Source organism: Python bivittatus, unplaced genomic scaffold, assembly GCF_059951505.1.
Source record: "Python bivittatus isolate LINGU-HERP-01145 unplaced genomic scaffold, Pbiv_v1 ctg000850_np1212, whole genome shotgun sequence".
In the NCBI taxonomy this organism is placed as follows: domain Eukaryota; kingdom Metazoa; phylum Chordata; class Lepidosauria; order Squamata; family Pythonidae; genus Python; species Python bivittatus.
This window is the reverse complement of record NW_028277112.1, coordinates 38,636,991-38,650,300: the sequence shown is the minus strand read 5'-3', so window position 1 is coordinate 38,650,300 and position 13,310 is coordinate 38,636,991. Positions and strand designations below refer to the sequence as shown.

At 35.8% G+C, this 13,310-nt stretch overlaps 1 protein-coding gene across 4 annotated transcripts in view; it reads left to right on the top strand.

Annotated features, from left to right (window-relative positions):
• The window catches only part of PCSK5 (proprotein convertase subtilisin/kexin type 5), a 243,739-nt gene that overhangs the window by 90,934 nt on the left and 139,495 nt on the right, over positions 1–13,310 (top strand). For all 4 annotated transcript variants that reach the window (XM_088129839.1, XM_088129838.1, XM_007428170.4 and 1 more), the window contains exon 7: positions 11,080–11,252. In XM_088129839.1, the coding sequence (XP_087985965.1) occupies positions 11,080–11,252 (173 nt within the window). The remainder of the gene's footprint in view (positions 1–11,079; positions 11,253–13,310) is intronic.

Below are 13,310 nucleotides of genomic sequence, written 5' to 3'. Positions count from 1 at the left end.
GGCTCTTCCAATTTTTCCATATTGAAGGGGGCCAAAAAAAGAACTATTTGTATTTGATTTACTAAAAGTTCAGTCCAAACACGTGGTTGTTGACTTGAGGCAAATTGTGTTAGTTCTTTATCTCAACAATATCTAACACATTTCATTTGCAGTATGAAGCATCACATTGAGGCAAATCTTGCCCACCTCACATAGTCCTAATAGCGTTATATCGCTATAAGCTTTATAGGACTTTACCTTTAAATAAAGTCCAATAAAGTCCAATAAAGGTCCAATAAATAAACCATACAGGTTTAAACCAATAAAGGTCCAATAAAGTCCAGTAAGGTCCAATAAAGTCCAATAAAGGTCTTTTAATTAAGGTCCAATAAAGTCCAATAAAGGTCCAATAAAGTCTTTATTGGACTTTACCTACCTATGTGAGGAAGCTGTCAAAAGTTTGTATCATTTTACGGGGAGTCACTTCTGGTGAGGAATGGCAAACTGACGTTCTGCGGATTGCAGGAGACATTACGGCTGAAAAGGCAGCTGGATGCTGGATCTGGACTGCTGAAAATTCTCTCTGGATAAAGGAGAGATCTTGAGATTACCCATATCTACTCCAGACACCTGTTTTTTTTCTTCCTGCAAGTAAATGGCAGAAACTGATGTTTTTGCTGTCTCTTGCAGTCAGCTGGGAGTCGCAGGATTCCATTGTGCTCAGAGCCATTGATGTAGCCTTTTATGGACTCAATGTTCAACCAAACCTCATCTTTTTAATCACTTTGAAGTTTACTTTTTTCCTTATTGTTTGTTAAAGATTGAAAAACCTTCAGAACCGCAAGTTTGGTATTTGCTGGGTAAGTTTCTCTTCAACCCATTTAGAAAGGAAGAAAGTTAAGTGTTTAAAGTTTTATAATCTTCTTTTCTTTTTTGGCAATATACAGCAAAAGGGTGATTATAGTGCTGATTTTGAAAAGTTTTTAAACAGATTAAGGGTTCAGGTGAATTTGAATTAAAGAAAGACTTTGAAGTTAATTAAAAGGACCCTCTGTTGTGGGAAAAGTTCTTTTGTTTATATTTTGAGCTGATAAGAAGATTTTGAAGGTTGAACACTAGAGGGCACCAGATGGCTACTTTAAAGGAAATGTTTGACATTTGGGTCCAAGAGGTTTTTGAGCTATTTAACTCTAAAATGGAACCAAAAGGTGTTATTGAAGAGGAACAAGCCCCATTGAATAAAACTGAAATGGACTTCAAGGTGGATTTAAAAATTACAACTCATAAGAAAGAGATGGAAATATTGATTTACAAATAGAATTGGATGATGACTTAAAAAATTTAAAAGATATTCAAATAATAAATAAAAAGAGCAATGTGGATTATTTTCTTATATTGGAATATAAGGGACCTACTGGAGTTACTACACTGGAATTACAAAAGGACTTTGATAAAGATGAGAAGAATTTCTAGAGAAGAGACCAAGAGACTATGAGAAAGCAGATGTTAGAACCTTATTTGTGGGTCTTAAAGATCACTGGGAGAAAGAAGAAAAAATACAAAATTGCTTTATTTGATCATGGTTAATCATGGGTTGCTATCTCTGATGATGTCTAATGGGTTTTTTGATTGGGATTGGCTGATGATAGTTGTTTATGGTAATGTTTAATTGGGTGTAATGGATTAATTTATAATACAGGTAGTCCTCACTTAATGACCACAATAGGGACCAGAAAATTGGTCATTAAGCAGGGTGGTAATTAAGCAAGTCACCACATGACCAGACCCAATTTTACGACCATTTTTATGATGGTCGTTAATCGAATCACCACGGTTGTTAAGCGAATCACATGGCCATTAAGCAAATCCAGCTTTCCCAATAGAGTTTTTTGCTGGAATTTGCTTAATGGCCACATGACTCACTTAACCACCATGTGATTCACTTAACAACTGCAGTATTTGCTTAACAACTGTTATAAAAAAGGTCACAAATTGCGATGAAGTCACCACAGAGAGTGATGTGAAAGTTTGCAACAGTCATAAGTGCAAGTAAAAAGCACTTTTTCCGAGGCCATCGTAACTTTGAACCATCTCTAAATGAATGGTCATTAAGTGAGGACTACCTGTGCTTATGTTGTTATTTTTGATATTTAAATAATGGGTTACTATTTGTAGTGTTTAATGGTTGTTTTGATGTTTAATTGAAGAGAGGGATTAGGGGGAATTTTCTTAAATGGAAATGGAGATATTAATATTTAAGTTGTTATTTTTGATAACCCTTACTGGACTTCCGCTGATTAATAAGGAGAGCTGAAGATTTAGACATGGGTTCATAGAAAATGGGGTGAGCTATGGAATGAAGAAGAATTTGGTTGTATTTTAAGAAACAGTGATAGGTTATTAATATTGACTATACTTGCTGGGGATGAAGCGGGAAGTTTCTTCTTTTTTTTTCTTCCTTTTCTTTTTCCTTTTTTTGTTTTTTCTCTGCACTTTTTAATTTTAATATATTTCTGTGTTAGGTTGCTGTATTAGTTTTACTTGTTTAATAAAATCCTTAATCAAAATTATTTGAAAAAAAGTTTGTATCCTTTTACATATGCAACAAATATAAGAATGAACCTTTGCAGCAGGACACATACATTCTGAGTTTATCTTAGTACCAATTTATACACTGATTGGTTATTGATCCACACACCATGTATGGAGCTTAAATATGCTTTGGGTTGCATGTCCTTTCCATTCATTAAAAGGTAATGAATATGAGAGATGTCTGAAAGAAATCATTTGCTTCTTTTTTTTCTTTTTTCTTTTGCTTCATTTGCAAGCTAAATATTTTAGCAGCAACTATTCTGAGAGCCAGTTTGGTGTATTGGTTAAGGCATCAGGCTAGAAACCAGGAGACCATAATACAAATATGTGTATTTGTGAAAAATAGATTAAAAATCCAAATTTACTTATTTTTGTTCTTTTTCTCTCTTCTATTATTTTCCATTGGAATGGATTTATGATGCAGAACTGACATGAGCCAGACCAATCTGTCCAAATCTATCTATGGAAAATAAAGCAGGATCTACATGATGACATTATTGCCTATGTTAATCTGCTAATGCAAAGAAGTATTTTACTGAAAGAGAGAGAGAGAGAGAGAAGAGCATGTGTGTATGTCTTTAAGGACCTTACAGTTATTTCAGAATCATTAATTATCAGTTTTTAAGCACATACATCTAACAATCATTGACCCCTTCGTCTGTTGTTCAAGTTAAAAAGCCCACATATTAATAATTAATAAGACATATTTTCTATCCATGTGGTTTTCAAAAATATATCTCTATTATTCATTATCAATAGGTGAGCTTTTTAACTTGAACAACAGATAAAGGGGTTAATGAATGTTAGATGTATCTACCTATGTGGTCGCTTGGAGTCGAAAACAACTTGATGGCACATAATCAATCAATCAAGACCTAACCCACAATATTATTTATTCCCATTGCTATTGCACATATAGATATTTATGATTAATTTTGGCTTATTTTGACAACCAAACTGGACAAATGTGCATTCACTCAAACAACCCCACAGAACTTTTTTAAAGAACAGTAAAATGTCTAAATTTAATTGATATGTTACAACAAGTTTCTTCAAGACAATAAGGATCACAGCTATAGTAAAATTCTGGATTTTTCTTTTGATGTTGTTGGGGAGCATTCTCCAAATATCAGATGAAAAAGGAATTTCAAAGAACAGGAAGTTGGGCAAAATATGCAATTTTATGGCTAAGGTTAGTTCAACCATAGTATCTTAAGCATGATAATTCTTTTTAAAAAGGGGGGGGAGAGAAAAAAGAGGGAATTGCCCTACTGAAGCTCTTAACAATATTTTCTACATTTCATTATTAGATTTGTATTCTGCCTTTCCTCCAGCACCACAGTAACTTATGTGTAGCATTACCATCTTCATTTTTTCCCCACAACAAAAGACCTGTGTTATTAGTGGAGCTAAAATCTAGTGACTGGGCCATTGTTATTCAGTAGGCTTTCATGGCTGAAATGAAATTTGAATTTCAATCTTTCAAGTCCTGGCCAATACCTTAACCGCTGCACTGCATTCGTTCATTAGTATGACAGAATTGGGGATTCTTGCAAAGCCCATAGCTATATTAACCTCAGTTTGGCTGCCAGCAAAGGAGGAGGCCAGATGGGACCACCTCCACCCTCCCTCTTCCATTTACAACATTCAAACACATGGTGTAATAATAAAAAATGATTGGATGTCAAGTTGATTTTAGATCAGATATAGGCAATTTGTGGGGTGTCTCCTAAGGTTGTAAATGACATGTTAGTGATGCATTCAGGTCACCAAAAAGGTGGTCAGGTTCCATATATTTCTTATGAATTGGGATGCTTTAAAAGGTAAAGCAAAGAGTTAAACTTAGTGGAATTTAATTCATCTTCTTTAGCCTTTTATTGCAAGGGGAAAACATTTTAAAAATTGCCTATAAAGAGTGGTATAATCTCTGAATGCTCAGGGATCACAACAATGCAGCTTGTAGATTTTATATAGCCCATGGACCTCAGGTTCCCACTCCCAATTTAGATGATTAGTTATGGATGCTCCTTAAATTACGTGAACCTGTATCTTAAATATAGGTGGTTCTTTTTATTTGTGCTGATTTTGTTCCAACATAAAACAGTGGATAACAAAATTGTATTTAACAAGAACTCATGTGTATGAGAATTGGGAGATCGAGTTACAGTGCCTATGGTTGTACTCTTCTATAAGCACTTCCTCCTTATACCCTTCATAATAGTAATCTGCAAAATGTAGCTCCATTTTCTCTTTCTGGCACTTGATTGTGGCAGATCTGTCTTGATCAGCCCAGTTGCATATGGCTTCCTCATAGCAGATGGCCACCTCCTTTGGAACACCTCACTCAGCTTATGATAGATGGAGTCAACCTGCTTGTGCTTCTGGTTTCTCCATTCTATTCAGCTCTTTCACATGTTTCAGGGAGGGGCCTCCAACCACGAGATCTTTCTGAAAATTTGAATGTATACTTGCTACACTTGTGCTGTTGTTTACAAATTCAAATAAGGAAACAGTGAATATGACAGGGGAAGAAGTTTGGACAACCTTCTACCTGATTCAGTTTTTGTTTTTGTTGTTCTTCAGTGTAAAGTTGTTAACCAGGCAGAAAGGCGATTGACTTATTAAGCCTGCACTTAGCTAGTAAAAACGTTCCATAGGGAAACAAATATTCTGACCCTTCTAACATTTCAGGTTATGTTTTTTGTTCTGTCTGCTTTCAAAAGTCAGCTGTCTGAGCATTTTAAAATTAAGATAGCTCACTCTTACAAAATGGGTGAAGGATATACTGTATAAAATCTTTAAATGCTTCAGCTAGCCATTTCAGTGATGAAAACCACTGTTGAGAAATGAAAATTACATGGCAGTGTTGAAATCCAGATTCATCTGGAAAACCAAGAAAAATATCTTCTAGGACTGCCCCCAAACTGGAAAAACTGTGGAAAGATATCAAATGAGCAGTGCATGAATATTTATTAGCTGGAAGATTTCTGCTAGGAAGAATGGGGGGAAAGATCTGGGATGGGATGGGATGGGATGGGATGGGATGGGATGGGATGGGATGGGATGGGATGGGATGGGATGGGATAGAACAGAAGTACATGAGGCCAAAACAAGAATACATGAAAACCACTAGGTATATACTGATATATGATCTCTAATTATCAATTGTGGATATGCAAAACTGTAAATAGGAAGATCAGAGTCATCTGTATTCGTTTGCGCTTCTATTCATGGAATAGGATGTAAGTTAGTTGCTTCTCACTAGACTATTGAGGGTTCAAGACTCTTTAGAATGGCATAGAAGGATGCAGCAGAAATGTCATAAGAATCCCTTGCATGAATAGAATTTTTTCCACTCAAGCAAGAACTGCTTTGATTTTAAGCCATTGTAGTATCTGGCATATTATTACAGGAAATTAAAGTGTAATAATGAGGCTGAGAGCTGTTTTAATTAATTGCATTTAATTAATTAATTAATTAATTAATTAAATGCAGTTAGGTATTATTTGAAATTAGCAACTGGGTTGGTGATATAACTCAGTGAGGTAGTTTTGATTATTGCGGTGACCACCAGTTGTTTTTTTTAACAATATAACACATGTAAATGTTTTAATAACAGGAAATGGTCTTTCTTTCTTTCTTTCTTTCTTTCTTTCTTTCTTTCTTTCTTTCTTTCTTTCTTTCTTTCTTTCTTTCTTTTTTGCTATTACCCAATGAGTTACAAGAAGATTTAGATGCTTTTTCACTTGGCTAAGATGCCTTTTGATCAGAAAACAATTTTGATTAAACAAATGTAGAAATTAATTCGTAATTAATATAGACTATCTGCTTAATTAATCTTAAATGAGCTAAGTGCTAAAAGTTATGAACATACTAAGTCATTTCTAAAAAAGTGCAAACCTATGTTTCCCTGTAACTCTTCTTATTCCTTTAATTGCTGAGGCTTTAACATGTCATTAAATGCCAAGACATTTCCCATTTTCACAAACAGTAGTGAATAAAATAATACTGGATAACTCAAAGCATGATGACTTAATATGATGCTTCTCTATGATGGTAGAAGGAAACAGAAAATATAGTTGTACTTTCAGTGATAGTTATACAGTTGATATATTGTAGACTTATATTGTCAAGTTTTCAGTGACAATTTGCTGTATTTTTGACATTCACATATGCTTCTTTTAACATTGAATATACTGATCAATAATTCCTCTGTAAATAATAGCAGTTCACTTGGTACAGTATTATGTATGATAATCTCAAGGAAATCATTGATATTAGGGGCCAGAATAGTTGAAGAAATATCAATTAGGTCAAGTGGAATAGAGAAACTAATAATAAAATCAGGGGAATTTATCTGAATTTGGGAAGATAGAATCAGAGAGAGGAATTAACTATAATCCCTAAGAATTAACAAGAACCTAATAGTGAAAGACTTGTGTTAAGAATAGGTGTTAAGGACAGGATATAAAACTAATTTATTGCATAGGAATATTTTATTCTTTCGTGTGATGATTTATTCTAACTTCAAATTGTGTTTATTATTTTTTTTAACTACAGTTTTAAAAATTTTTTTTAAAAACCCTCTAATGGCGTATCTGCACTGCTTACTTGCCCTTTCACCAGAATGGGACAGAAACTATTTTTTGAGGGCAGAAACAACTAGCATCAACCTTTATAAGAGGAGATGGTATCTGCAACCTGGACTGAATTCTTTGCAAATTGTTACCAAAGTGCCTCAGTTGGGACATTTTTTTCTTAAAATGGATTGGATTCCAGCTGCCATGAGCATAAGGCAGGAGCAGTTTAAACAGTAAATGCAGATATGCTCTAAGAATATATCTCACACCACATGCTGGTTTTTATAAAACACTGTTAAATAGCCAAACAGGAGACTGCTATGGTTCTGTGTAAAGCAGAGGTTGGTAAAATATTATTTTGTAGCATATTAGAAATTCTGGGGTGTGCCAGGTAGTTACTTTTTTAATGACATTTGGAGGTCAAGGTCTTATAGGGAACTCTCAGATATGCATGACATTGTTTCTGATTTGGAAATAACCCGTTTTCTAGCTTGTTTCCTCTCAAACAAAAGGACAAGTTAGACAACTATGTGCAAGTACATGAAGACTGTTTATTAAACTGAGACTTGATCATCTAACTATAACCATGGTGTAGTAAATAGTTCACATGTAAACAGGCTTACATTACTGAATGAACTTTGAAGTAAGTACGGTTTTCTATGTATAATCTTCTGGAAGCAAAACCTGGAATAATATATATTAGACAATTAAGTATATGGCAAAATTATATTCATTTTCCACAGCAAATTATCTTTCTGAAACAGTTCTGAAAATGTTTATTCTTAATTTAGTATATATAGAGAGGTGAGACCTGAAAAATCAAGTTTATTCTTTTTTTCCATTCAGACAAGTTCACAGTGGAATTGGTATTTAGATAAGTATTTCACAGGGCATGGAAAATTCCTGTGTAAATTTCACAGTATATACAACATGCAGTTACAAAACAATTATAATTGGAAATAGCAAGGAACAAGAGAAAGTAGAGCTATACCAATGATACAGCCAAGCCTTGTGTTAATTGGAATTTTAAAAATTGGATAAACACTTAAGCTAGTGCATAGCAAGGGTAAGAACAAAGTTGTTATTTATATAATTAAAAGATGCTAATTTAAATTATAAATAGAAGTGTACTTCTTAAATGAGAAAATAGTTACTATGTTTATTGTGGCTTGTCAAGACATGGCTTCCTGTACATCTTAGTATAGCATTAATTTGAAACTTTATTCTTTCCAATGAAATAATAGAAATTCTGTTGCAGAAGACAAACATCCCCTTGGATTGTGTGAGTTTGCTTCTTTTTCGTTCCTGTCCAGTTCTTGTCATTTCTTTTTTCCTTTTGTCTTTGTCTCTTACTGTATTTTTAAAAATATTTTTACTCATGAGATACCCAGACTTGTTGGATGTTGGACAGCGTAATCATCATCATCATCACCAGCTAGAACTGAGATGGGACTACATGTCATTTTTGAATGAAGATGTATTTTAGATTAGCAATTAATGGTGGTAAATGTATAATTATTCCAAATTATAAATAAAGATTTTCAGACAGGTTTGGTGACAGCAATCATATGTTTTGTTCTTAACTTGTGTTTGCAGGTGAATACATCACTTGCAAAAACAAAACATTAAATTGCACTGCAATTATTATATGACAATTTAATACCTCTGACAGTACTTCTGACAGGATTTTATAGGGGATTAACATGGCAGATGCCAGCCACTTTGGCTCTAGTTCTGAGAGAAACAGCAGGTCCAGATACTTGTTCCTGATATTTTGGATCAGGTCCTCCTTATAGAGCTTCTCCAAAGAGCAACTGCTGACCCATGACCTGATTCAACATGAAGAAGCATGCTAATATTGTTCAACATTTATTTATTTAGTTTTATTTATTCACTTTGCTTGCATGTCACCCATTCCAAAGGGAAGCAGTTGTGTGTTGAGCTTGGTTTCCTGCTACAGGCAACTGCTGTCTTTCCCTGCAAAGGCATGTCAGTGTTTGGCAGTCAGGTAGGCTTCCTTCTAGCCAGATTACAAATTGCAAGGACTGAGGCAAGGCAGTGCCTAACAAAAGTCCAGAAGTTAACTGAGGTAGCAAGGAAGAGAAGAGGAAGGTCAGGTTACTAATTGAATCTGGATCCAGGTAGTCTATCTAGGGTATAAGTTCCAGCAGCTTATCATAGATGGCGAGATGGGACAATTTCTGAGGCCTCTCTGGTGCCACCTCATCCTCTGATTATGACTTCTTTTTAGAGGCCATGCCATCTCTTCAGTGACATCTCCAAGTCATTGCTCCTTCCTTGCTGAATAGAGCGTATGAAGGAAGAGATTAGCCGGGCCTCTGTCTGCCTGTTGACTCTGCAATCCATCCCCTGGGTAGATTTCATAGCCTTTTTAGTACTGACTTCCTAAATTTCCTGGCAAAAGATGTCTGGCTCCATTCCTTCCTAATTTTATATAGCATATCAAGATATTTCTATTTTAGCAAGTATTTGAGTTGGATAACAGCCTAGTACAGTGGTTCCCAAACTGCATTGTGGTACCCCATGGTGCTGCAGTGAACTGACAGGGGCACTGAAGGATTTTTTTCTACTAAATAAATGTAACTGTTAGTAAATTTGCTGCAGTGCCCTGGGGCAGAGCAACATACAGTTTTGGAACCAATAGGTGCGTCGCAAACTGAGAATGTTTGGGAATCTCTGGCCTAGTAACTGTTTTTTTGTAATTTTACTTGTTCATGTTTTATTGAATGCTCTCACAGACATACTAATTACTCTTATGTGTGTTTTATGTATTTGTAGACATTATAAGTTACTGCAGTAGATAGAAAGATGAGTGAGAGAATGGTACATAATGAATAAAAGCCTAACTGATTGAAGAACTGAAAATTCTGTCAGTGACTATAAATGTGGAAAAGTTTGTCTCTTTCCCATGTTGTTGTGCCAATGCTTTTCCTAACTGTACTTTGTCTCAATTTCCCAACTTAAAACTTAAAATTAAGTTTTGGTTCTTATTCATAGAGCCCTTAATGTCTTGGAAGCAGCTTTCCTAAACAATTAGTGTGCTCAAGATGCTCCTGCTAATGAAATGAAGTGTGCGGTTACCAACAACAGGACCATCTTTGAGGTGGCATCGCAGTTATAAAATAAGATATACAGAGAGGCTCATTTGATTCAACCAGGCCTCTCAAACAACCCTAAGAGTCTAGAATATTTATTTATTCTAATTCTGTTTTTTGTTTTATGCTGTCATAGTCATAAGGAAAGTTTTGGGTGTTGCTTTTTACTAGTGCTATTTTTAATTGGGGGGACTTATACAGTGGTACCTCGGTTCACAAACTTAATTCGTTCCGCGACCCGAATCAAATTTTCCCATAAGGTTCAATGTAAATACAGTTAATCCGTTCTGACCCCTCCGAATTTGGTCGCCAACCGATTTTAGTTGCGACCCGAATCAAATTTTCCGATAAGGTTCAATGTAATTACGGCTAATCCGTTCTGAACCATATGTTGTTTTTTTAAACCACAAAAATATGACACAAAGTACAGTACAAAGAGAGAGAACGCTAACCTTGCTCGACGATTTCTGGCGTGGAGGACAGGAAGGCGGGTGGGGAGGCAGTTATTGCTTGGAGGGAGAGTCCCCCTCCCTACCGGAAGCCACGACCACGTGTCATGGGAGGGAAAATGGCCGCGGATCCTGTTCATCACCCGATCCGGCGTTTGCGAACGGAAGCAAAATTTTGCGAATGGAGCTGTTCGTGACCCGAATTGGTCGTGAACAGAAGCGTTCGTGACCCGAGGTACCACTGTATTTTGAATATTTTATGTTGGTTTCTTGTAAGCCACTAACAAGGAGTATTTGTTGCTAAGTGGACATATAAATGCATTATGTCAAATCATTTTTTTCTTTTTTCCCCCCCCTCCTAAGGAGTGCGGATGTTAGATGGTGATGTTACAGACATGGTAGAAGCAAAATCATTGAGCCTCAATCCCCAGCATATACATATCTACAGTGCTAGCTGGGGTCCTGATGATGATGGAAAAACAGTTGATGGACCAGCTTCTTTAACACGCCAGGCCTTTGAGAATGGGGTCAGAACGGTATGTCATATACACACCATATCTGTGCATAAATTATTATTTAAAAAGTAATATCATAAAGTATATTGCTGATATTAAAAATAATATTAAAAATAGAGAAATATTATACGGCAGTCAGGAATGCTGCTAGAACTGGATGTCGGGACTGAAATCCGGGGTCCAAATATGGGATTCCCAAAGACTAGAGAGGAGTAGATAGTAAGAACAGCAGCAAAAATGCCACCTGTGCCAACAAAGGGATTCTGGAATCCACCAGCTCTTATGAAGATCACTACAACTTTCTTCTTTCCTCTTATTGTGAAAAGCATTTTTCAGTTAGGATTGGACTTGTGGGCATATGCCTGATTTTTTAATTTTGCTGCCTTCAAGTTATTCTTCGGGTGACTGCCTGGACAAGTCCATTACAGCAAACAGGCTCTCATGTGCATGATTACAGATGCATATGAGTAAACATATACATATAATCATTTTTTCAATATATATTATAGTTTTTTACAACAACTGTTGCTTATTCTTAAGGAACCCTATAGCCTGGGTAGACCAAGGATAAATTGGCCCACCTTGAATGGTGCTTCAACCCTGTTAAGATTCTGGTGAGAACAGGTATGGTGATGCCAGCAGCATTCCACACTTAAGAACTGGGCCAGTTAGACAATGAACAATAAATATAATTCACTTCTCTTGTTACTCTTCAGTATCCTTGGGGGAAATCAAGTAGTGAAAAAGTTTGCTGACTATAATTCAAATGGCAATCTGCTCAGGACTCAATCGGCACTATTGTTCAGTGATGATATTATGGGTATGGGTTAAGACCTTAAAACTTCTGAGTAGTCCAAGATTGTTTCTGATAAAAACTGTTTTAGCCATACATTTAGAACTCTGGTAAATCCAGATCAACTATGAAATAATTCAATAATCCTGAAAGGCAAGATATAAATGTCAGGTTGTTGTTGTTTTTTTATCTGTTCAATCGTATCTGATTCTCGGAGACTACCTGGACAAGTCCCTGCAGTTTTCTTGACAAGGTTTTTCAGAAGTGGTTTGTCATTGCCTCTTTCCTAGGGCTGAGAGAAAGTGACTGGCCCAAGGTCACCCAGCTGGCTTTGTGCCTAGGTGGGACTAGAACTCACAGTCTCTTGGTTTCTAGCCTGATGCCTTAACCACTGCACCAAATTAGTCAGGTAGTTAATTAATGACTGCCCTGTTTAGCAATTGTTCGAAGTTATGATGCTGCTGAAAAAGTAATTTTATGACCAGTTCTCACACTTACGACCGTCACAGCATCCCTGCAGTCATGTGATTGAGATTTGGGCACTTGCAACTGGCAGGCATTTACAACTGTTGCAGCATCTCACGATCATGTGATCACCATTTGCTTGTTTCACTGCTGGCTTCCCACAAGCAGAGTCAATGGAGAAGCTGGCAGTAAAATTGCAAGTCATGGTCATGTGATGTCTCAGTTAATGACCGCATCACTAGTGATGGAATTGCCAGTCCCAATTGTGGTTGTTAAGTGAGTACTACCTGTAGCTGCATTCAGCAAATAGCCCTAGACTTCTGTTTCATTATTGTTGCAAATGTCCTAGCATATAATAATCTGGCATGAAAGAAATATGTTTTCAGTTATGTAAAGAGAAAAGTCCTTACTTTTCCAAATGATTTTTTAACATAATTTTTATTAAAGCTTTTAAAAAAGAAGCTAAAAGCTAACACAAATTAATATAAAGTAAGGAAGAAGAAAAAATAAACCAAAGAAAAAGCAAAAAGTGCAAGAAAAGAAAAAAGCTAGAAAAAAATAGAAAAGGAAGATAACATAAAGAAATGGCTTCCGATATTCTTCACAGCAGTTATAAGTACAAATATATTTTAACCTCTCTCTATAATGTTACATCATGACTCTCTTCTTTCTATAATCTATCCTGTCTAATCATCAAAACCATAAATATCAAGTTCATTTTTTTCATTTTTATGCAAAAAGTCCATAAGATAACACCCTTGTTATCTCTCAGGTAGACTACTGCAATGCGCTGTACATGGGGCTACCCTTGAAGAGTATCC